Consider the following 24,879-nt stretch of genomic DNA (forward strand, 5'->3'; position numbering starts at 1 on the left):
GGACCCAAGAAGGGCACTAGGCTGAGGGGTCCTGCTCCAGGGACTGCAGCGATGCATGGGTGCGTGAGAATGGGAGCCCTTGGGGGCCAGCATGGTGCCGTGGCCTCCATCCCCACCATCCTGGGCCCAAGGTCAGGTAACCTGCAGCTCAGGGGCACAGGCATTAGGTGACGATGGCCTAACCTGTGTGTGATCTTCAGACAGGAAGGCAGCCTGCAAAGGGTCACACTGCCTGTGTGAGGAAAGCAGGCACGCAGGTCTCATTCCTTAACAGCCAGAGCCTCTTGGAAGCACAAGCTCCGAAGCGTCACCGCTCTTAAGATGCCTTGCACCTGAAGCTTTAGAATCTACTTAAAATCGTGTGGGCTGAGTGACGATGGGGTGTGTTTGGTTGTGCGCCTTTCAGTACCAATGCCTTTACTACTAATGTGCACCTGTTACTCTGATTAAACAGAAAACACAAACCCACTAAGACACGCAAATTCCAAGGGCTCTTGTCTGGCAACAGTAACAAAGCCAGTGGACACTAAATTTGGTGGCAGTGGAGACTGTGGCTGTGACTCCATCTAGTGGGTGACATACTGCAAGCTTTTCAAACCATGACTGGCATATGTCTCAAGGCATCACTGACAAACAGGGACTCCTGTCCCCACTCGAGAAATGGGTCATCCAGCTCTTGGGGAAGCAGCATCATGTGGCAGAAGAGCAGAAGCCAGCTGCACATGAGGTCTGACAAGCTCTCACATCCCCCACATGTCGTCCTGCATGTAGCCTCGTATGGAGTCTGCTCAGAGCCAGCCCTCAGGGGCGACCATGCCCAGTGCAGTGTAGACATGTGAGAAGAGGCCATGAACCTTCCAAAGCGTCCCCTTAGGAAGAAGGCAAGGAGGGGATGCTAACAGGCAACTTGGACTTCCGGGGCTTCATCAAGCATGCGGTGCTGTCCCCACTCCAAGGAGCCACATGAGGGCTGCTGGTGGCCACTTCTGTGGTCTAGCCTGATAAACGTGGTCCTTCTAGAGAGCCCCAGCCCCCCCAGTGCACTCTCCTAGCAGATGAGAACCAACCACGTGAGCTACTCACATTATCATTTGGATACAGGACTCTGGAGATGTTCTCGGCCAGGTTCCTGTCCAGGACTGCCTCGATGTAGCCACCCACATTAACTGTGAGCAGAGACGGTGAGGTCAGGACCATGGCCTTCCCTTGACTCCCCATGTGCCCTCTGCCTAGCTTCTCCCTCACTTCCCTGAACTGCGTGAAGGGCATTCCTGAACACGATGTGCCCCCAGAGCCACGGTTTCACTGCGCCCTCACCCACCCTAAAGGGCCCCAGGTCCCTCGCTCCTTTCTGAAGGCACAGGCTCCCAAGAGCGGTGGCCTTGCCTGTGGGCTGTCCCTGGGAGGCCCCAGTGCTCTGAGGAGCCACCCTCTGCCATCCACAGTGGGAGCCTTCTGCTCTCCACAGCAGTGACAGTGCAGACAGGACAAGAGCTGCATGGGGCAAGTCTGGGAGAAGCCACCCAAAAGAGACAAGTGGGGCAGAACGCACAGTCATGGAGCTTGAAGTCATTGGGCGCCTTGGCGGACCACAGCCTCATGGTGTTGACGGTGTTGTTCCTGTAGCCCGGCACCGGGGTGTCGTACGGCATGGCCAGCACCACCTGGCCAAGGAGAGATGGTCCGATCCAGTCAGCCAGAGACAAGTCCCAGTCCCAGGCCTCCTCATCCAACCAGCAACATTCTGCTCCCTGCTGGTGGCCAACCTGCTTGCCCTCAGGCTGTTCTCCTTCTGCCCCAGACTCCTGCCACTCGCCCTCTGCCAGGCTGCGGCCAGCCCATGGGCAGCCCAGGCCAGGAGCACCTGTGGTGGCCCCGCAGGGAAAGTCCTGACCACACTCTTGAGGTGACATCTATCTTCTCTAGGTTCACTTCCTTCAACACTGGCATTAAGAATTCTTCCCACTCAGCTGCTCAAGGGGCCACCGTGTCAACCTCACTCACGCTCCGTGAGCTGCCACACCTTCTGAGTCCTCCTCCTCTGCCCTCCACACTGTCCCTCTTCTCGCTTGACCCTGCTTGTGCAATTTCAGGACTCAGCTAACTTCTCCACAGATAGCTTCTATTTCTGAGTCCGTTTCCCAGTGTCTGCAGAAGGCCTTGACATCTAACCCTCAGAGAACCAAACCAGCCCATACTCTACTCACAACACAAAATGCACCACAAAGCCTGCCATGCCCCCTGCTGCTTCCCCTCTATCCACAAGTATCTGCTTTACTCTTACCAAGCACAGGAAGACACACATAAGCCTCAGGGTCACTTCCAACCCTCAGACACTCGGGGCTTCTCACACTCCGGCATGCCCATGGGGGCTCATACAGGTTCGACTATGTGGCTTTATGAGATGAAATCCACTCTGACAGCCAAAAATACTGCATGATAGCTATCCCTAGAGCCTTAGTATCACCTTTCCCCTCCCCTCTCCCCTGCCCCCTGCTCCCCACAACCTTGTCTAAGCCAGTGGCAAGCCCTGTAAAGCACCCCTAACCACCCCTCCTTCCCTCTCCAGGGACAGCCCTCCAGGTTAAGGCCTTTGGAGGGCCCCCAGGGCCTCTACGCTTCCCTACATACCCTGATATGCTCATCTTCCGCAAGCACATGCACAGGGATAACTGACCCCTTTTCTGTTCTTTCAAATTAAATACAACTTATTATGGCATTTTAGGCCTCTGTAACATGGCTCCAGCCAGCTTTAGCCTACGCACCCCGTTTAAAACTTACGCTGCAGGACATCTGGACAACTCACTTTTGCATGCTCGGGACTTCCCCAGTCTCCCGGGCTCACCTCCCCACACCCAGACGAATGAATCTTGTTCCTTACAGCCACGCCCCCCTGAAGGCTCTCCTGCTACCTCCCATTGCCCCCTGGAACCACCCAGCTGTGCACTGTCTGCCATCCCAGAGCCTGGCCTGGACTCTCTGCTCCTGTCCTGGTCCCCTTGTCAATGCCAGCGCCCCTTCTGGGACATCCACCCAGCTCACCACATTGCCCAGGGCTCTGACGGCTCAGCAGTGGTGGGTGACACCTGGGAGACACTACTAAGGGCTGTGGTGTATGATGAGTGCATGCATTAAGTGCCTGCTCTCTAGAGATGCTGGGGGCTATCCATGTTCCCCAGGGAATCAGTGCCCTGCCCCGTCATCACACTGTCCTGCTAGCTGTTCAATGACTGCTGGTCTCAAGTCCGACACAAGCCCCTGTTAAAGTGCAAAGCCTGGGCCTCCCACTGAGCCTCTCTCGCTGTCTGGGTGGCTCCCGACAACGTGTAAGAAGCGGGTGTTTGAGGACAGAACCTCCCAGGCTTTTACCTCGAGTCAGGTCGTCTGGAGAAACAGCACACCTCCCACTCCCAAAGGGAAGCCGTGGCAGGCCCTCACTCAGCCCCACGCTTCCCCGGGGCGCTGGGATGGCTACCTGTGTGTCCAGCCACTTGACGCCCTCAGAGGTATGCTCCACTCTCCCGTAGAAGTGCACAGGCAGCATGTACTCGGGCCGGGCCTTCTCCCAGGGGTTGCCATAGCGCAGCCAGTCGTCTGCCTCCTCCACCTGGAAAGGGGCCGGCAGTGAGGGCAGCTCTCACGGGGGGTGCTGCACGGCCCCCACCCTCAGCCCACACTTGACCACGCTGTCTAGATGATGCCGCCTGGCACTGAAATAAACCACAGCCTACTTGTAAGGCAAAGGTTTCCAGCTCTGGTTAAGACCTCGTGTTCAAAAATTAACATGTTGGGGGCCCCTGGGTGGCACAGCGGTTAAGCGTCTGCCTTCGGCTCAGGGCGTGATCCCGGCATTGTGGGATCGAGCCCCACATCAGGCTCCTCCGCTATGAGCCTGCTTCTTCCTCTCCCACTCCCCCTGCTTGTGTTCCCTCTCTCGCTGGCTGTCTCTATCTCTGTCGAATAAATAAAATAAAATCTTAAAAAAAAAAATTAACATGTTGGACTATTAAAGAAACTCAGAAAAATGCATTAAAGTAAAAAGACATTAAGAATCACCCACATTTAACAACAAAAAGGAATGAAGTCCTGCTGCGTGCTGCAACATGGGTGAACCGTGCATACATGCAGAGTCAAAGAAGTACCCCGAGTATGTGGCTCTGTTCACAGGAAATGTCTAGAACACCCAAATGCATAGAGACAGCAGGTAGATTAGTGGCTGTCAGGCGCTAGGGTGTGACTGCAAATCCATGCTGGATTTCTTTTTGGGGTGATGAAAGTGTTCTGGAAATAGACAGTGGTGATAGCTGCCCAACTTTGTAAATATATTAAAAACCACTTGATATCTCGGGGCGCCTGGGTGGCACAGCAGTTAAGCGTCTGCCTTCGGCTCAGGGCGTGATTCCGGCGTTACGGGATCGAGCCCCACATCAGGCTCCTCCGCTACGAGCCTGCTTCTTCCTCTCCCACTCCCCCTGCTTGTGTTCCCTCTCTCGCTGGTTGTCTCTATCTCTGTCAAATAAATAAATAAAATCTTTAAAAAAAAAACCACTTGATATCTCAATGAAGCTGTTATTAAAAAAAAGAAAAAGAATCAGTGGAGCCCACTGCTTGGAAAATGACACCACAAATTAGTGGGTCCCAAGGGCTGGGCTGCCTTTGCAGCAGGAGTGCCTGGACAAACCACTGGAAGACACTGCTTTTCTGCTAGGCCTTCCTTAAAGCAGCTTATTTTTCAAAAACTGCACCTAGTACCATCCAAAATCAGTAAATACACAAAAAAGAATCCCACAAAAAAAACCTAAAAGTAGCCCCACAGATCTAACAATCTTTGAGTAGAAGCATTTGGTGGGGTTGCAATGGAATAAATTAATTTGGTAAGCAGCAAATAATTATAAGCATAAATTAAAATTTAAATGAGAGTTTTTCTTCTTCAAGTTTTTTAAAAAGATCTATCTACTTTAGAGATGGAAAGAGAAGTGCACACACATGCAGGGGGAGGTGCGGAGGGAGAGAGAATACTAAGCAGACTCCGCAAAGTGCGGAACCCAAAGTGGGGCTTGATCTCACAATCCTGAGATCATGACTGGAGCCAAAACCAAGAGTCGGACACTTAACTGACTGAGCCACCCAGGTGCCCCTTTCTTCTTCAAATGTAACAAGCAACCCTAAGTACAGGCACACCTCCGAGATATTGCAGGTTTGGCTCCAAACCACCGCAATAAAGCGAATACAGCAATACAGAGAGAGTTAAATGAATGTTCTGCTTTCCCAGTGCATATCAAAGTTACACTTACACTACACTGTAGTCTATTAAGTGTGCAACAGAATTATGTCTTAAAAAACAATGTAATACCTTAATTAAGAAATATTGCTAAAAAATGCTAACCATCATCTGAGCTTTCAGCAAGTTGTAATCACTGATCATAGATCGTCAGAACAATGCAGTAATAAAGTTTGCAATATTGTGAGAATTACCAACATGTGACCGAGACACAGAGTGAGCAAATGCTGCTGGAAATAGGGGACCCACGGACTTGCTTGACGCAGAATTGCCACAATCCTTCAATTTGTAAAGATGTGCTATGTGAGAAACACGATACATTGAAGTGGAGTAGCATGAGGTGTGCCCGTACATTACCTTGAGGGTTTTTAAACAAATTTGTATTCTTTAATTTTTGTTTATTTACTTAAAGTAAGCTCTATGCCCAGTGTGGGGACTGAACTCACGATCCCAAGATCAAGAGTTGCATGGTCTACCCACTGGGCCAGCCAGGTGCCCCAGTTGTTTTTTTTTGTTTTTTTTTTTTTAATGGTTCTTACACAGAAGTAAAAAGTCAAGCAGAATATCTGGCTGCAGTTTTAGGGAGGTGATGTGGCTGCGGTTATTGCTTCAGTATGCGTCTCTGCATACTGTGGAAAAGCCCCAGCGGGGCTTTTCTGCCTGGTGTAGGCAGCTGTTCATCATGGGACCCGCCCTGCCTTTTGATCTGGCCATGTCCTTGTACATTAGTCAGTCTCCAACACCAAAGCCGGGTCGTCTCCTGCAGAGTACAGCCACGAATTTTTTGCAGAAGGAGTGTCTCCTTGACTCTAAGAGGTTGGGGGGGGGGAGGTCTCCCAGGGGACCCCCATCTCTGCCCCCATGGCCAATAACACTGCTGTCTGACCACTACCTGCATTTAATTCTGCTACAGCTAAACTCAACTAAAAACTGGCACCCATGAAAACAGGGTGGGAGGGGGGTGAGTTTATAACTCACCTATCATCCCACAACTGTCTTTAAGCTGTTATGCAAGATGGCAAGAAGTAGAAGAATGAGAACACCAAAAGAAAAGCCTGTGACCAAGCAAACGAAAGACAACACAAAAAAACCTTCCTGCCTATAACCATAACAGCAAGTAGGCAAGGAGGGGCCTCAGAGTTTCTGTTTTATGAATGCACACTGCATCAACTGTAAGGAGCCTGAATGGGTCAAAGCACACAGGTGTGAAAGGGCTGGGGTGCCTCTGACAGACACACACACATAAGGAACTCTGCATGAAACTACCCAGAACGTACCAGGAGGAAAAGTGCAGTTCTCTCTAAGGCTGGAGAGAGCATGTCTACAAATTAAGCAACAGATACAAATCTATTTTAAATTTTCTTTTACTGTTAGCCATATTTTGTCAACTTTTTATCATGAGTGTTTTCAAACATACAGAAGTGTTAAGGGGCGCCTGGGTGGCACAGCGGTTACGCGTCTGCCTTCGGCTCAGGGCGTGATCCCAGCGTTGTGGGATCGAGCCCCACATCAGGCCCCTCTGCTGGGAGCCTGCTTCTTCCTCTCCCTCTCCCCCTGCTCGTGTTCCCTCTCTCTCTGGCTGTCTCTATCTCTGTCAAATAAATAAAAAAAATCTTTAAAAAAAAAAAAAAAAAAGAAGTGTTAAAAGAATTGGCGGTAAACACTCACGCACCTTCAATTTAGGACCTGTAACTGTTAACGTGTTGCTATACTGGATTTATCACATACCCATCCATCAACCCATTCATTTCTTGACGTATTTCAAAGTCAGCTGCAGACGTCTGGACACTTCTCCACGAACAGCTGAGCTTGCACGTAATTAAGTGCAGTTCATCCTGTGTTTATGTTTGAGGTTAATATGTACACGGCACGATGTATAGACCCGAAGGGTCCTCTTGAGCTCTGGAAACTGCACATGTCTATGACCCAAGCCCCAGCAAGACACAGGACCTTTTCATCACCCAGTCTGTTCATGCTCTGTACTACTCTCCTGTTATAAACCCTTTCATTCCAACCACAGCCCTGCTTTGTATGTCACTTGGCCCCAAATTATATTACATAAACAATTCTCCAATCAAGTGGAGTAACTATGCCTTCCATTCTGAAGTCCTGAATGAGGGAAATGGTCCCCTTGCCCAGTGGAGGGCAACGAGGCTGCACTTCGAGGTTATACTCTTTCCACTGATGGGGTCTTGGCCACCCCACTTCGCTGGGGTTTGATGCTTCAGAATCCAAGCCCACTCTACCTCAGAGCCACTTTGCTTTGCAGTCTGTCCTCTAACCCCCAGGATACTGTCCCGTCACTGGTGTCAGGGAGTGAAGGCAGAAGGTGGGAACAAAAGCTACAATAAGTACTGTTTCTTTAACTCTTCCAGGTCAATTGTCCCACTGAAGGTGAACCAGAGATGGCCACCTCTGCTCCACACTGAGGAACAACAGGGAAGCAGCACGCAGCCTGCGGTGTCCTCAACCCCTGGTGCTCCTTTAAGACCAGCTGGGCCCTGGGTCCCATCCCAACAGGCCTCCCAGGCTCACCAGAAGTTGTGTGTTAAGAGCTCCCACAGAAGATCAGCTTCCGGCAGCCCTCATAGGAAAAGCACGGAGCTCGCAGGACAGCCCTGACCTGTCCCACTTCTGCTTTGCCCAGGACTGGCAGACAATCCCTCCAGAAAGCAGTTCAACACATAAAAGGCCGAACTGTTTTCTTGTCCCCATGAGAGTTGGAAACAAGTGAAGAAATGGAGTCTCACTCACCTGCCAGCCATTGACAATCTTCTGGTTAAAAATCCCAAACTCATAGCGGATTCCATAGCCATATGCTGCCAGGCCCAACGTAGCCATCGAGTCAAGGAAGCAGGCTGAAAATTCCAAACACAAAGCACTTCTTGGGATCAAAGACAATCAGCAGCTTTGAGGCTCCCTGGAAGCAAAGCCTAGACACCCACATTAGGTAGGCCCTGGGACGCTAGCCTCTGGGTGCCAGACGGCAATGAAAGGCTGACCTGTCAGCTTCAGATTTCATGAAAGGAAAACATCCCTTCAGCTTGAGAGCCAGGTGGCTGGGCCAAGAGGCTGTTCAGCATGGGGGTGTGGGGAGGCGGCAAGGGTAGAAGTAAGGCACCCCACAGAGAGCCCCATCTAACTTGGCATGCCTCTGAGCGCACCGTCCCCTCACTGCTAGCTTTGTCTTAGAAAGCCTCGTGCAGGCTGAAGGCTGCAACAGCCCTACACATTCTACTTAAAATCCAGTAACACCACAAAACAGCTCTACACACTAGTGGAGAAGGCACAGGGACGGGGCTGGGAATGGATGGACACCTTGCCGTATATAAGGACTCAAACACCTAAGAGCCAAAGTTCCCCAAGGCCTCCAGGAAGGTGGCTGGAGCAGCACGTCACCATAAGGAGACTTTATTCCAATCAAAATGTTTTGAAAAAAAAAACAATGTTTTAAAGATTTATTCATTTGATTAGGTGAGAGAGAGCCGGGGGTGGGGAGGAAGAGGGAGAGGGAGAGATGGTATTAAGCAGACTCCACGCTGAGCAGGGGGCCCGACACAGGGCTTGATCCCATGACCCTGAGATCATGACCTGAGCTGAAATCAAGAGTCAGGCACTTAACTAACTGAGCCACCCAGGCACCCCCCAAAAAACAATGTTTTAAATAAAGATCCAGAAGGCAGCCTTATTAAACTTCTAGATTAAAAAGAAAAAAAGTCCATAAGAAATACCAGCAAATAAAATACTGGCTCGATTGAACAAACATGCCAAGACTGCTATTATCAGAGCTTGAGCTAAGGGGAAGGAATAAGAGTATCCACAAATGTAAGATCTGGGCTCTTATTTTGAAGGAGGAAATCATCCTCGCAGGAGAGACACAGGACATACCAAGTGCAACGGGCTGGGGGCTACCCACATCTACATGGGTGAGAGGAGTCCCAGAGGAGGTCATGCCAGTCTATGGGCAAGGCCAGTGGCACTGCAGAAAGAGCAGGAAAGGTGACTAGGAAGTCGATAGGAACCAGACTGTGGAAGGCCTGCAGACGCCCTAAACCCCTGAAGGGAGCAGATGGTAGAAGGCCAGGGATGGGACTGCCCTGGCTGACAGTCACCAGTCTTGGGGTAGGAGCGGGGGTTAGGCAGCTTCCTTGAGCCGTGAAGGAGACCGAGGGGTCTGGAGCCTTCCTCGAGCGTGGTGAAAACAGGTGCTGTTTTACTGGCTGGGAAGATGGCCATGACCAGGAGAATGCTACTGAGGGTGAAGGAGGCTGCAGGGGACTGACACCCTAGGGGCTTGCAGCACACGGGGGCTCCCTCGGGGCTGCGCACTGCCTGCCGGTGGGGTGCCCTGATTCCATCTGTGGGGAAAGTAATGTTCAGCTTCCTGTCTAGGAGGATCTCACGTCATAACCTAGAAGCAAGCCCTGCATTGAGAGCAGATGTAGGGGACACACAGGCTTTTCACATGAGGAGGTGGAGGTGGGGCAGGCCTTGCCCACTGTTTCCTTATATAGATCCAGGTGTCCTATCGTTTGAGAGAAATATAAACTCCTTTTATAATTTTTTAAGAATTTAACTTAAGATTTGAAAACATAAACACACATGCTCAGATAAATTTTAGGGGGTTTGATCTCTTCACAAAAAGACAATTCTCAAAAGGGGTAGTAATGCAATGTGGTAGGGGCCGGAGCCCACTCTCACATGCCCCCCACACAAGGGCAACATAAAACTTGACTTATTTCTGTTCCAGAAACACTGCACCCAAGAGCCTTGAAGCACACAGCAAAATCAAATTTTACTGTGACAGTGATTTCCACTTCTAAGTTCTTGGGTGTTTTTTAAAGTTTATTTATTTATTTATTTATTTAGTAACCTCTGTATCCAATGTGGGGCTCAAACTCATGACCCTGAGATCAAGAGCCACATGTTCTTCCAACTGAGCCACCCCGGCGCCCCTCCACTCCTAAGTCCCTCACTCAGTTCCCTTTGCCCTCGAAGGCTAGCAAAAATAACTCAAACAGGAAAAACAAAACAGAAGTGGATATGCTCTCAAACAGAATGGCCCAAGGGAGCAATACCCCAAAAGGAATGACTCTGCTATTTTGCGGCCATCTGTTTACTATAATAAAGAAGGATAGCTTGCCAGCTGGGCTGCATTCATAAATCATGTGTGTGTATGCATGTGTGTACGTGTATGTACCTGTGTTTATGTGTGTGAAGATGTGTGCATGCATATATGTATGTGTTTGTGTATGTGCATGCGTGTGTGTCTCCATCCATCTTTCTCCCAACTACTGGCTGTGGAAAGTGGTCAGTATACTGGAAACCACACCCCGGTGCCAGCTACCCAACACCGGCAAGCCTGGTCTTCATGATAATTAGGAAGAATCCTTGTGTGAAGGAAAACATAATGTTTTGCATTTTATTCTACTTTGATGACACACTCTCCCATCTACTCAGAGGGGCCAATTCACCCCCGACAAACCACTGTTGGGAGCACAATGGACCTCAGCCTCACCATGGGATCAGCAACCAGGGCACCATATCAGGAGAGGCCATGCCCTAGCCAGATGGCGGGGTTACCTGCCAGCCTCCCCAAGCCTCCATTCCCAAGGCCGGCATCCTCTTCTATTTCCTCCAGTTCTTCCAAGTCCAACCCCAGCTGTGAATAAAAACAGAGGCAACATTTCAATATTACTTAATATCTTCCTCACGCAACAGGTGGAAAGATACTAAATCTTGTCAGTTTATATCAATCAAAGGTTAGAGTCCGCTTTCTTTTAGACTTGAAAATCTAGTATTAAAATCTGGCGTTTAATCAATGCGCGAAAATGAAAGTTTCCAGGTATTTCAAAAGCTGCCAAACTACGTAAGAATTAATACTAAAAATGAGGCATGGTTTAACAGCTAAAGATATTTATTGCCAGGTTATTAACCTACATATAATGAACAGAGTGTAACATGTATCCTAAAAATGAAACCAGTGGTTTCAGTACTTCTCTAATTTTGTATGGTCTCATGATATTTATGTGACTTATTTATTTATTTACTAATTATTTAACTGGCTATATTTATTATTTGCCTCTCTGAAGTGGCCTCTTCTCCACGTTTAGCTGTGGAGAATGTGTTCTGCCAAGCTTCAGGTCAGTTTCTGGGTTATTTACACTGATACGGAAGTCAGGTAGGTGTGTCTGTGGAACGAGGTGAGCTTAGGATCCTTCTGCTCTGCCATCTTCCCTGGAACTCCTATGGGACATCTTTTTAAACTAACACCTAAAAGCACCTTTCCTGTGGCATCCTAACTGCATTCAAGCAATCTTGTGAAACATGTATGGAATGTTAAAAATCCGAAAGAAAGCAACCAAATCCCAACTTCTTCACCTGACTTGAAACCATCCCACAATGGTTTGAATGGATAACTGTTCCATTAATCTGGCTTTAGTGGTTAAACTTCACAAATGGCTTACGTTAATTATCTTGATGAGTGTGTTTTAAACATTTTGGCTTCAGGAGGACTTCAAGACCTATTCTTTAATGGAATTATACCTATGAATATTTATCAAGTTAGAAACTTAAAATAGATTGTTTTTTAAGTATATACAAATTTATTTTAAATAAACCCATTAATATTAACACAACACAATTTAATGACAGTTTTTAAAACAAATTTACTGAGAAGAGTAGCAGTGTTATACATTTTTACAAATCCCTTTAATATACTTTCTGCTTTAGCATTCAATCTGTTGAGATATTACATATCATATAGCCTCTGAAAAACTTCACCACATAGTCATGATAGAATAAAAATAAATAGTTCTGACCTAGTGGACCACCTGAAAGGGTCTCAGAGGCCCCAGGAGTCTCCTGACTGCACTTCAAGAATCTGATAAATTACAAAGGCTGAAAGCAAACTTGTGGAAAAATAAAAACATCAAAGTCATAAAGAGATGGTTTAGCATCTATTAAGTGAATTGAACGGTATTAACACAAACAGTAATCTGATTCAGAGTAAGATTTCAAAATATTGACTTAACGCCCAAAGCAATTTCAAGGAGTGTGTTCCACCAAAAATATTCTGGGTATGTGGGGGAAGCAGGATTTATCCAGTAATATACACCGGCTCCAAGCTAAGAAACATGTTTAACTACATGTTCCAAATTTATCTGACTGTGCAACCTCTTACTCATGAAACATTTACTAAAGTCAAAGACCAGCACTCTACATAAAGGCAGGCTAAGAGCAGATGTGGGAGGCGAGATGCTTTGTCCTTTTATGTTTTTAACCTTGAATGTTGCAGGCACACCTCAGCCTAGTAAGGTAAATTCTGCCATGGGTTTGAGAGCATGCAAAAGAGGCACAAAAAATAGCTAACTGACAGAAAGTCTAAAATCTTGCTAAAGTGGGTTTCTGAACTGAAGGCAGAAAAAGAGCACGACAGAGCACCCTTAACCTATTTTTCCTTTATCAAGCTATAATTCAATGGTTTTTCGCATATTCACAAAGTTGTGCAATCACCACTAATTCCAGTCCTTCACTGCCCCAAAAACAAACCCCATACTCACTGGTAATCATTCCCACTTTCCGTGCTCCCTCAGACCTTGGCAATCACTTTTCTATTTTCCGTCACCACCGATTTGCCTATTCTTGTCATTTCATATAAATGGAAACATACAACATGTGGCCTTTTGATTCTGGCTTCTTTCAACTGGAATAATGTTTTCAGGGCTGACCCATGTTGGAGCACGTATCAGTACTGTTTGTCACTGAGTACCTTTAGGTTTATGACTGTTCCACACTTTGTTTATCCCTTTATCAGCTGATGGATATTTAGGCTTGTTCCGCTCTTGAGCTATTATGAATAATGCTGCTATGAACATTCATGTACAATTTTATGTGTACATGGGTTTTCATTTTTCCTGGAAATAAACCCTAGATTGAAATTGGTGGTTTACATGGTAATTCTATGCTTAACTTTTTGAGTAACTGCCAAACTATTTTCCAATGTCGGTCCACCATTTTACTTTCTCCCAGCGGTATATGAAGGTTCCAATCTCCCCACATCCTAGCCAATACTTGTTCTCTGTCTTTACAATTATAGCCACTCAAGTGGGTGTCAAGCGGTAGCTCATGGTTTTGATCTGCATTCCCTGATGACTAATGATGCTGAGTACTTTTTCACATGCTTTTTGACCACTTGTATACCTTCTTGGGGAAAATGTCGATTCAAGTGCTTTGCCCATGTTTAAATTAGGCTGTCTGTCTTTTTGTTGTTGAGTTGTAAGAGTTCTTTTTTTTTTTCTAAAAGATTTTATTTATTTTTTCGAAAGAGACAGAGACAGCCAGCGAGAGAGGGAGCACAAGCAGGGGGAGTGGGAGAGGAAGAAGCAGGCTCACAGCGGAGGAGCCCGACGCAGGGCTCGATCCCAGATTGCCGGGATCACGCCCTGAGCCGAAGGCAGACGCCTAACCGCTGTGCCACCCAGGCGCCCCTGAGTTGTAAGAGTTCTTAATACATATTCTGGATACCAAACCCTGACAGATTGATGATTTACAAATATTTTCTCCTACTTTGTCTTTTCACGTTCTTTATAACATCCTTTGATGCACAAGTTTTTACACTTGTCCAACTTATCTATTTTTCCTTTTATTGCTCATGCTTTTGATGTCATTTCTAAGAATCTACTGCCAAATCATGAAGAGTTATCCATATATGCTCTTCGAAGAGTTTTATGTTTTAGCTCTTATACTTAGGTCTTTGATCCATTTTGACTTAATTTTTATATGTTGTGTGAAATAGGGATCCAACTTCATTTATCTGCATGTGGACATCCAGCACTATTTATCAAAAAAACGATTTTTTCTCTATTGAGTGTTTTGGCACCCTTTGCTTTAAAGAGAAAAAGAGCAACTGACTATACAGGCTACCAAAACACAGGCAAAAGAAAAAACTCTACTTCATGAAAATTAAAAACTTTCCACATCAAAGGACACTATCAACAAAGTGATAAGGTAACCCAGGAAAAAATATTAGCAAATCATGTATCTGGTAAGGGATTAATATCCAGAAGAGAGAACTCCTAAAACTCAACAACAGCAACAAAACAAACAGCTCAATTCAGAAGTGGGCAAATGACTTGAACAGACATTTCTCCAGAGAAGATATTTAGATGGCCAATAAGCACATGAAAAGATGCTTAATATCACTCGTCAGTAGTTAAATAATGTTAATTAAAACCACAATGATATACTATCTCCCTTACATTAGAATGGCTACTATCAAAAAAAGAAAAGAAAAGAAAAGAAAAAGAACAAGTGGTGGTGAGGATGTGGAGAAACTGGAATTCTTGTGCACTACTGGTGGGAAATTAAAATGGTGTCACCACTGTGGAAAACAGTATGACGTTTCCTCAGAAAGTTAAAATAGATTTACCATATAATCCATCAACTCCACTTGCAGGTATATACCAAAGAGAGCTGAAAGCAGGGTCTTGAAGAGATATTTGCACACTCACATTCATAAAAGTATTATTCACAGTGGCTAAAGGCAGAAGCAATCGAAGTGTCTATACACAGATGAATGGACAAGCACAGTGTGGTATATACATACAGTGGACTATTACTCATAGAGCCTTAAAAAGGATGGAGATTCTGACATATGCTACAACATGGATGAACCTTGAAGATATTAAGCCAGTCAGTCACAAAAAGACAAACATTGCGTGATTTCACTTACATGAGGTACCTAGAATATCAGATTCACAGAGACAGAAAGTAGAATGGTAGCTGTCAGGGGCTTGAGGGAGGGGAGAATGGGGAGTTAGAGTCTAATGGATGTACAGGTTCAGTTTTGTAAGATGGAAAGGGTTCTACAGATGGGTGGTGGTGAGTATGGTACAATATGAATGAAATTTGTTATGTTTATTTTACCACAATTTTGAAAAACTAGGGGGAAAATCAATTGACTATAAATGTGAGGGTTTATTTCTGGACTCTCAATTCTATTCCATTGTTCTATATGTTTACCCTCATGTCAGTACACACCGTCTGGATGACTATAGCTTCATAGTGAGTTCTGAAATTGGGAAGTGTGAGTCCTTCGACTTTGCTCTTCTTTTTCAAGTATGTTTTAATGATTTCTGGTCTGTTGCACTTCATCTGGATTTTAGGATCAGTCTGTCAATCTCTGCAAAGAAGACAACTGGAATTTTAGTGGGAATTGCAATAAGTCTGTAGATTGATTTGGGGAGTACAGCCATCTTAAGTCTTCTAAGACATGGATGGACATGTAATGTCATTTCATTCTTAGGTCTCCTTTAATTTCTTTCAATAATGTTTTAATAGTTTTCAGAATGTAAGTCTACATCTCTTTTGGAAATTAATTCCTAAGAATTTTGTTCTTTTTGATGCTATTTTAAGTGGAATTGTTTTCTTAATTTCATTTTTGGACTGTTCATTGCAGGTATATAAAAATTCAGTTGATTTCTGTATATTGATCTTATATCCTGCAACGTTGCTGTACTCATTCATTTGTATTAATGTATTTTTATTGGCTTCCATAGGATTTTCTAGATCATGTCAGCTGCACATAGAGATAGGTTTCCTTCTTCCTTTCTAATCTGGATGCTTGTTATTTCATTTTCTTTCCTAAATACCCCAGCTAAAACCATCACTATGATGTTGAGCAGAACCGGTGAGAGCAAAATCCTTGGGACAGGTAGCAAGTTAGATACAAGCTAGGGAGCATCTGGGTGGCTCAGTCAGTTAAGCGGCTGCCTTTGTCTCAGGTCATGATCCCTGGGTCCTGGGATCAAGTCCCGAGTCAGGCTCCCTGCTCAGTGGGGAGTCTGCTTCTCCCTCTACCCCTCCCCTCTGCTTGTGATCTCTCTCCCTCTCTCTCTCTCACTCTTTCTCTCTCAAGTAAATAAATAAAATCTTAAAAAAAAAAAAACCCAGCTAGGGACACCATCAATCAAATAGAGACTGCAGGACACTCTACAGGACAAACCCAGTTTCAACAAAAAAAACTGCAAGACAGGAAAGTAAAAAAAGAGGAGAAGTCTATAGATTAAGAGAAATATAAGAGACAGATCAACCAAATGCAACTCAGTTTCTGAATACACAGTTAAAAAATTATAAGGCAATCAACAAGTTTGTCAACTGCCTGAAAATTACGGTCAATATCTTAAGGGTCATAATGGTATGACCCTATCTTTAGAGATACCAGTTGAAACAGCAACAAGTGAAATATGTGGTTTGACATTAGCTTAAATAATCTGGGAGTAGCAGGGGTGTGAGGGAAACAAGAATGGTCATGAGTGAGGCTTGAAGACAGGTGGAGCCCAGTGACGGGTATATGGAAGGGGTTCATCATAGCGGTCACTCCATTTTTGTACATAATTTAAACTTTCTATGATAAAAAAATATTTAAATGCACCCTTGATGGCTCAGTCAGGAGGGAGCTGCTTCTATTGAAGTTCCAGTTTTTAGTGTAACCTGCTCCCCAGAACTACTTTCCAGCCCTGTACAATAGAGTAGCGGCATGCTTCACTTTCTACACTACATTATAAATGGGGGGGGGGTCTTGGGGGCGGAGGCCCATCTATGCTCTGCATCATCATTCAGTTCCCACTCAAAACATCTGGCACCCCATCTTACGACTAGAAGGGCCCAGCAACTGTGCACCTGGAGACACTAAAGTTCTGATCATCAGGAAAACCTTTCAAATACAAGATTAATAAAAAGCTTAACAGTGAGTGAAGTATCACTTTTAAGAAAAAAATATACATATAAAAGGATATATGCTACCCTTAAGTTTCTATAATTAACATGTTTTTTGTGTAATAAAAATTATAAACAGATATGGCCTATTTATGGTATAAACATTCCCTTAAATCTTTACTATCTGTAAGAATTATAAAAAGAGAAAATGTTTCAAAAAATAAAACACTTCCTATGACAACAAATTCCACTGAAGACCTAGACATTACATGTTCTGTGGCCATTACAGATGCATTCTGACACTTATACTCAGTGAACAGAATTCAAATGACAAATCACCTGCGAGGATAATGTCTATCTTTTTAGATAATTTTTTAATTCTAATTTCAGTGTAGTTAACACAGTGTTACATTAGTTTCAGGTGTACAATATAGTGATTCAAAACAACTGAATACATCACTCTGTGCACATTATGACAAGTGCACTCTTTAATCCCCATCACCTATCTCACCCATCCCCCACTCCTCCCCTCTGTTAACCATCAGTTTGTTCTCTATAGTTAAGTGTCTGTTTCTTGGTTTCTCTCTCTTTCTTCCCTTTGCTCGTTTGTTTTATTTCTTAAATTCCACATATGAGTGAAATCGTATGGTACTTTTCCTCTGACAGACTTATTTTACTTAGCATTATACTCTCTAGCTTCACCCATGTTGTTGCAAAAGGCAAGATTAGATTCTTATTTATGGCTGAGTAATATTCCATTGTATATATGTACCACCTCTTCTTTATCCATTCATATAGCAATGGACACTGGGGCTGCTTCCATAATATGGTTACTATAAATAATGCTGCTATAAACATAGGGGTATTTTGTATCCCTTTGAATTAGTGGTTTTGTATTTTTAGGGTAAATACTCAGTAGGGTGATTACTGGGTTGTAGGGCAGCTCTATTTTTAATGTTTTGAGGAACCTCCACACTGTTTTCCAGAGTGGCTGTACCAACTTGCATTCCCACCAGCAGTGTACGAGGGATCCCCTTTCACCACATCCTCTCCAGCACTTGTTGTTTCGTGTGTGTTTGATTTTAGTGATTCTGACATGAATGAGGTGACACCTCATTATAGTTTTGATTTGCATCTCCCTGATGATGAGTGATGTTGAACATCTTTTCATGTGTCTGTTGGCCATCTGGATGTCTTCTTTGGAGAAATATCTGTTCATTTCTTCTGTGTATTTTTAAAATTGGACTGTTTTTTGGCTGTTGAGCTGTAAGTTCTTTATATATTTTCAATACTAACTCTTTTTTTTATAAGATTTTATTTATTTATTCGACAGAGATAGAGACAGCCAGCGAGAGAGGGAACACAAGAAGGGGGAGTGGGAGAGGAAGAAGCAGGCTCATAGTGGAGGAGCCTGATGTGGGGCTCGATCCCATAACTCCGGGATCACGCCCTGAGCCGAAGGCAGACGCTTAACCACTGTGCCACCCAGGCGCCCCTCAATACTAACTCTTTATTGGATAGGTCATTTGCAAATATCTTCTCCCATTCCATAGGTTGCCTTTTTGTTTCGTTGATTGTTTCCTTTCCTGTGCAAAAGCTTTTTATTTTAACGTAATCCTAATCATTTATTTTTGCTTTTATTTCCCTAACCTCAGGAAACATATTTGGAAAAATGCTCCTCTGGCTGATGTCAGAAACTTAAGTATTTTGTTGAGGTTTTTTCCATCTGTGTTCATCAGGGATATTGCCTGTACTTCTCTTTTTATGCGTATCTTTATCTGGTTTTGGAATTAGGGTAATGTCGGCCTCATAGAATGAATTTGTAAGTTTTCCTTCCTTTTCTATTTTTTGGAATAGTTTGAGAAGAATGGGTATTAACTCTTCTTTAAATGTTGGGTAAAATTCACTCGTGAATCTGGTCCTGGATTTTTATTTGTTGGAAGTTTTTTCATTACTGATTTGATTTCTTTGCTGGTAAAGAAATTTTCTATTTCTTCCTGCTTCAGTTTTGGTGGGTTATATGTTTCCAGGAATTTATCCATTTCTTCTGGGCTGTCCAATTTGTTGCCATATAGTTTTTCATAATATTCTCTAACGATTGATTGTATTTCTGTGGTGTCAGCTGTTATTTCTCTTCTTTCATTTGTAATTTTATTTATTTGAGTCCTTTCTCCTTGTTTTTTGATGAGTCTGGCTGGAGGTTTATCAATTTTGTTGATGTTTTCAAAGAATGAGCTCCTGGTTTTATTTATCTGCTCTACTGGGTTTTTTTGTTTTGCTTTGTTTTGTTTTTTGTTTTTTTGGTTTCTATATCATTTATTTTTGCTCTTATCTTTATTATTTCCTTCCTTCTGCTGGTTTGGGGTTTTATTTATTCTTTTTCTAGCTCCTTTAGGTGCAAGTTTAGGTCGTTTATTTGAGATTTTTCTTGCTTCTTGAGGTAGTGTTGTGGTCAGAAAAGATGCATGGTGTGACTTTGATCCTTTTGAATTTGTTGAGACTTGTTTTGTGGCCTAATTAATATGGATCTATTCTGGGGAATGTTCCATGTGCACCTGAAAAGAATGTGTATTCTGCTGTTTTAGGATGGAATTTCTAAATATATCTGTTAAATCCACCTGGTCCAATGTGTCATGCAAAGCCACGGTTTTGGGCGCCTGGGTGGCTCAGTCAGTGAAGTGTCTGCCTTCTGCTCAGGTCGTGATCTCAGGGTCCTGGGATTGGGCCCCACATCTGGCTCCCTGCTCAGTGGGGAGCCTGCTTCTCCCTCTCCCTCTGCCCATCCTCCTCCCTCGTGCTCTCTCTTGCTCTGCTCTCTCTCAAATAAATAAGTAAAATCTTTTTTTTTTTTTAAAGCCATGGTTTCCTCATTGAATTTCTGTTTGGATGATCTGTCCATCAATAAGAGGGGTGTTATGTTCCCTACTATTATTGTATTATTATCAAATAGCTCCTTTGTGTTTGTTATAACTATTTTATGTATTTGGGTGCTCCTGTGTTGAGTGCATAAATATTTACAATTTTTATATCTTCCTGTTGGATTATCCCCTTTATGATTTATATAGTGTCCTTCTTTGTCTCTTATTACAGTCTTTGTTTTAAAATCTATTTTGTCCAAAATAAGTATTGCCATTCCAGCTTTCTTTTCACATCCATTTGCATAATACATGTTTCTCCAACCCTTCGCTTTCGATCTGCCAGTGTCTTTAGGTTTAAAGTGAGTCTCTTGGGGCACCTGGGTGACGCAGTCGTTAAGCGTCTGCCTTCGGCTCAGGGTGTGATCCTGGCGTTCCGGGATCAAGCCCCATGTCAGGCTCCTCCGCTGGGAGCCTGCTTCTTTCTCTCCCACTCCCCTTGCTTGTGTTCCCTGGCTGTCTCTCTCTCTGTCACATAAATAAAATCTTAAAAATAAATAAATAAGTAAATAAATAAATAAAGTGAGTCTCTTGTAGATAGCATATAGATGGGCCCTGTTCTTTTATTCATTCTGATACCCTATGTCTNCCCCTTTTTTTTTTTTTTTTTTTTTTTTTAGTAAGTAACCTCTACTCCCCACATAGGGCTCAAATTCACAACCCCGAGATGAAGAGTTGCAGGCTCTTCTGACTGAGCCAACCAGGTGCCCCTGCCCTGTCTTCTGATTGGAACATTTAGCCCATTTACATTCAAAGAGATTATTGCTAGATATGTATTTATTGCCATCTTATTACTTATTCTGTAGTGGTTTCTGAAGTTTTTCTTTGACCCTTTCTTCTCTTTCTTTCATGGTTTGCTGGTTTTCTTTAGTGATATATTTGGATTTCTCTCTCTCTATTCTTTGCACATTTGTTAGTGGTTTTTGATTTGTGGTTACTATTAGCTGCTCTTTTTTTTTTAAGATTTTATTTATTTATTTGACAGCGAGCAAGCGAGCACAAGCAGGGGGAGCTGGAGAGAGAGAAACAGGCTCGCCGCTGAGCAGGGAGCCCAACACAGGGCTTGATTCCAAGACTGGAGGATCATACTCTAGCCAAAAGCAGATGCTTAACCGACTGAGCCACCCAGGCGCCCCCTATTAGGTTTTTATATAACATCTTCTGCATATATGTTTATATTAAGTTGATGGTTGTTTAAGTTCGGACCAATTCCTTATTCCTCTCCTCCCTATGTTTTAGGTATATGGTGTCATATCTAACATCCTTTTATTTTTTTTAAGATTTTTTATTTTTTTATTCGACATAGATAGAGACAGCCAGCGAGAGAGGGAACACAAGCAGGGGGAGTGGGAGAGGAAGAAGCAGGCTCACAGCGGAGGAGCCTGATGTGGGGCTCAATCCCATAACGCCGGGATCACGCCCTGAGCCGAAGGCAGACGCTTAACCGCTGTGCCACCCAGGCGCCCCTCACATCCTTTTATTTTGTGAGCTCCTTGACTGATTTTTCATGGAAATGTTCATTTTACTGCTTTGTGTTTCCTACTTTCATAGTGTCGTTTTTGGTCTTTCCCTTCCCAAAGTGTCCCTTTAATATTTCTTGCAGGGCTGGTTTAGCGGTTATGAACTCCTTTATTTTTTGTTTCTCTGGGAAACTCTTTATTTCTCCTTCTATTCTGAATGACAGCCTTTCTGGATAGAGTAGTCTTGTCTGAAGATTTTTCCCATTTAGCACTTTGAATATATCATGCCATTCCCTTCTAGCTTGAAAAGTTTCTAAACTGAAAACTCCACTGAAGGCCTTATAGGGTTTTCCTTGTATGCAACTGTCTTCTTTTGTCTTGCTCCTTTACATTTTTTTAATCACTACATTTTGCCATTTTAATTACAAAGTCTTGGTGGGGATCTGCTTTTGTTGATTCTGCTGGGGGGTTCTCTGTGCCTCTTGGATCTGGTTATGTTTCCTTCCCCAGGTTAGGGAAGTTTTCAGCTATTATTTCCTCAACTAAATTTTTTGCCCCCTTTTCCCTCTCTTGTGGGATCCTTATAATATGTTTAGTAGAGTCATTGATTTCTCTAAGTCTATTCTTGTTTTGCATAATTCTTTTCTCTCGCTTTTCTTAAACTTGATTACTTTCCAATACTCTGTGTTCTAAGTCATTCTTTCCTCTGCTTCTTCTAGCCTGCTGTTCATTCCATCAAGCATGTTTCTCATTTTGCGTATTGAACACTTTATGTCTGTTATGTTACTTATCTCTGTGTTAATCGTCTCACTGATGCTTTCCACTCTTTTCTCAAGTCTAGCAAGTATCTCTATGATCTTTAAATTCTCCATCAGGCATGTTACTTTTATCTGTCTTGCTTAGACATCTGGCTGTGGCCTTATCTTGTTCTGTCATTTGGAATAAATTTGTCTTCTCATTTTCTCCAAGTCTCTATGCCTGCTTCTCTGTGTTAGGAAAGCCAGCTACATCTCCTATTCTTGAGAGTAATGGCTTCATGAAGAGGTTCTGTAGTGCTGTGCAGTGTAGTGTCCCACGTTCCCCAGGACCTGGCATTTCAGGGTGTGTCTCCAGTGTGTGCTGTGTGCACCCTGCTGTTGTGTCCTGGCCACTCTGTCCTTCAGGCCAGTCATCTGCAGAGGCTCTCTTTGTTGTGGGCAGTGTTTAGTCCTTGGCCCAAATGTGGCAAGTTTTAACTAGGTGTGCTCTGGTCTGCCTGTGAAATGGTACCTGTCTCTGCCACTGCTGAAACCGAGGCCCCCCCAAAACTCCCACAACAGGAGACATGGTGTGAGCAGGGGTTTGGGCCAGTCTTCTGGCGGAGGGGATCCATCACCCTGGGACTGAGACAAGCATGACTGGGAGGGGCAATTCCACGGGAGTTGGGGATGGGGTGGGACTTGGTATAAGCAAGTTACCTAGTGAGTGTCGACACTGTGCCAATTCCGCAGGTGGCCCTGTGCTTATGCTGAGGGGCAGGGGAGAGAAATGGTACCTGCCAGTTCCTTTGTTCTCAGAGGGATCTCTATGAATGCTGTGTCTCAGCAACATGCTCCGAGATGAGAAAATAACCTCCCCACTGTGTGCCCCCGGTGCTCTTCAGATAGATGTTTCCATGTTGTATGTCTGCAGGCTGCTTTCCTGCCTTTTCTCCAATAGCAGTGCAATGCCCCTGGGTTCTATCCCAGCCAAGCCTGTTGCCCTCTAAAACTCCAGGCTATAAGTAAGCCCCACTGGTTGCAAGAAGTCATGAAATTCGGCCCCTCTCACTTTCCAAGTCAGTTGCTGTGGGGAATTCCTCTTCTCCGTATGCTCCTGTGCTAGGCTGTCTCTGGCTGTTCTCTGCAATCATGGCTCCCTCCCCACCACCACCATGCCGTGATCCATTTCTCTCCCAAACCATCCATGTCTCCACACTTCCTACCTTCTTTGATGTAGCCTCTTTTCTCCCTTTAGTTGTAGAGTTTGTTCTGTCAGTCTTCAGGTTGATTTCTGGGGTATTTAGGTGTTCATGGGACAAGGCAAGCTTAGGGTCCTCCTACTCCATCACCACCCTCCCTTCCAGTCTCTTTTTAGATCATTTTGAGGATACTATTCCCATTTTGGGAAGTCAAATTTTTTTTTTTTCCAAATTTTTATTTTGCCAACTGAAACTACCTGTCCCAGCAACTCCTCTCCACTAAGTTGTGGAGGGGAGGACAGGAGCCCCAGAAATGTGAGGCCGCCTGAGACCCATGTGAGGTCCCTACCATGCCACTACCAACAAGGCTCCAGAGCGCCTCCCACACCAAAACTGAACAAAAGCAAAGGCAGCAGAAGGCGCTAGGGGCAGGAAGACTTTGGTGAGGACCCTGCTATGTACAGGCAGGAGGGTGGGAGTGCTGCACGTTCATACCCTAGGAATTGTATACTGAGTGTCCAGTGTGGGAGGAAGATGTGTCCAGGGAGGGGGTATGGAGACAGAAAACAGACCAATGAACTGTGCACAGAATCAGCATCCAAGTGAATAACCGAATGAAGAATGCTTGAGCAAAGGCAGTTTTTTATTCTGACTGGGGAGAAAGGGCAATTTTATACCTAGAGGGCAAGATGAACATAAGAGGTTGCCTGGGGTGGGAGAGGGGACTCGAGGTGGGTTACTAGTTCAGTAAGGTGACAAGAAATGGGACAGTACCAACCACTTCTGCCCTGTGGTAAATCTGCCCCGGGGGTGGGAATGAAGAGTGCAATGGCTTTTAGAAGCCTCAAAACCTTACCATCACAATGCAATCCCGTGCTTACACACTCATGCATTAGCTTCCCATCCAATCCTTGTGTTTTCCCCTTGAGAAGGAGTGTCACCCACCAACCCATTCTGCCCCGTGTAGGACAAACATAAGTCACTCCTGGCCCCTGGCGGCAGCAAATGTCAGTGTCAGTGCTCGCTTCTGGGGGCCTGGATTACAACTTACTGCGCCATGAGAGGCTACCCAGCAGCTGGGTCCCAAGGTCCTGTACCTGATAAATGGCTTCATCACAAGCATTCTGAAGGCCCAGGTTCACCATTGTGTTCTGCAGTGTGCGGCCCATGTAGAATTCCAGGGAAAGATAATAGATGCGCTGAGGAGGCAAAAGAAAGCGTCTCAGATTTTGTATTCCATCCCCGCACACGAGGAAGATTGGGGTGATGAGCAATTTCATAAGAGCACCTACTTAGGTGTTTCACCTGGGCTACCCATACACCCTCCAAATGGGCTCGCTCCCTGTGCCAAGGCTTGGCCAACCTCAGCTTTCCAAGGGCAGCACTCAGGACCCTTCTACCACACAGCCTCTGCTCACTGCCCTGCTGGATGTCAGCTGGCCTCCCCCAGGGCAGGCAGGGCAGTGCTGGGGAACAAGGCTCCCAGAATGGATACAGCCAGGTCTGAACTTAGCTTGGCCTCTTCCCCACCACGCACCCTTGAGTCAATGACCTCTTCACATCTCT

At 44.8% G+C, this 24,879-nt stretch overlaps 1 protein-coding gene across 2 annotated transcripts in view; it reads right to left on the reverse strand.

Moving 5' to 3' along the window:
* The window catches only part of PYGB (glycogen phosphorylase B), a 43,979-nt gene extending 19,371 nt beyond the window's left edge, over positions 1–24,608 (reverse strand). The window contains exons 1-6 of one of the 2 annotated variants that reach the window (XM_034662353.1): positions 24,411–24,608; positions 10,865–10,943; positions 8,036–8,139; positions 3,476–3,607; positions 1,553–1,664; positions 1,084–1,166 (exon numbers count right to left, since the gene is read on the reverse strand). In XM_034662353.1, coding sequence (XP_034518244.1) covers positions 1,084–1,166; positions 1,553–1,664; positions 3,476–3,607; positions 8,036–8,139; positions 10,865–10,943; positions 24,411–24,593 — 693 coding nt within the window. In that variant the 5' untranslated portion in view covers positions 24,594–24,608. Of the gene's footprint in view, positions 1–1,083; positions 1,167–1,552; positions 1,665–3,475; positions 3,608–8,035; positions 8,140–10,799; positions 10,944–24,410 lie in introns of those variants that run through there. The other variant, XM_034662354.1, reaches the window with a different exon arrangement.
* Positions 24,609–24,879: the final 271 nt, after the last annotated feature.

Source organism: Ailuropoda melanoleuca, chromosome 6, assembly GCF_002007445.2.
Source record: "Ailuropoda melanoleuca isolate Jingjing chromosome 6, ASM200744v2, whole genome shotgun sequence".
Lineage (NCBI taxonomy): Eukaryota > Metazoa > Chordata > Mammalia > Carnivora > Ursidae > Ailuropoda > Ailuropoda melanoleuca.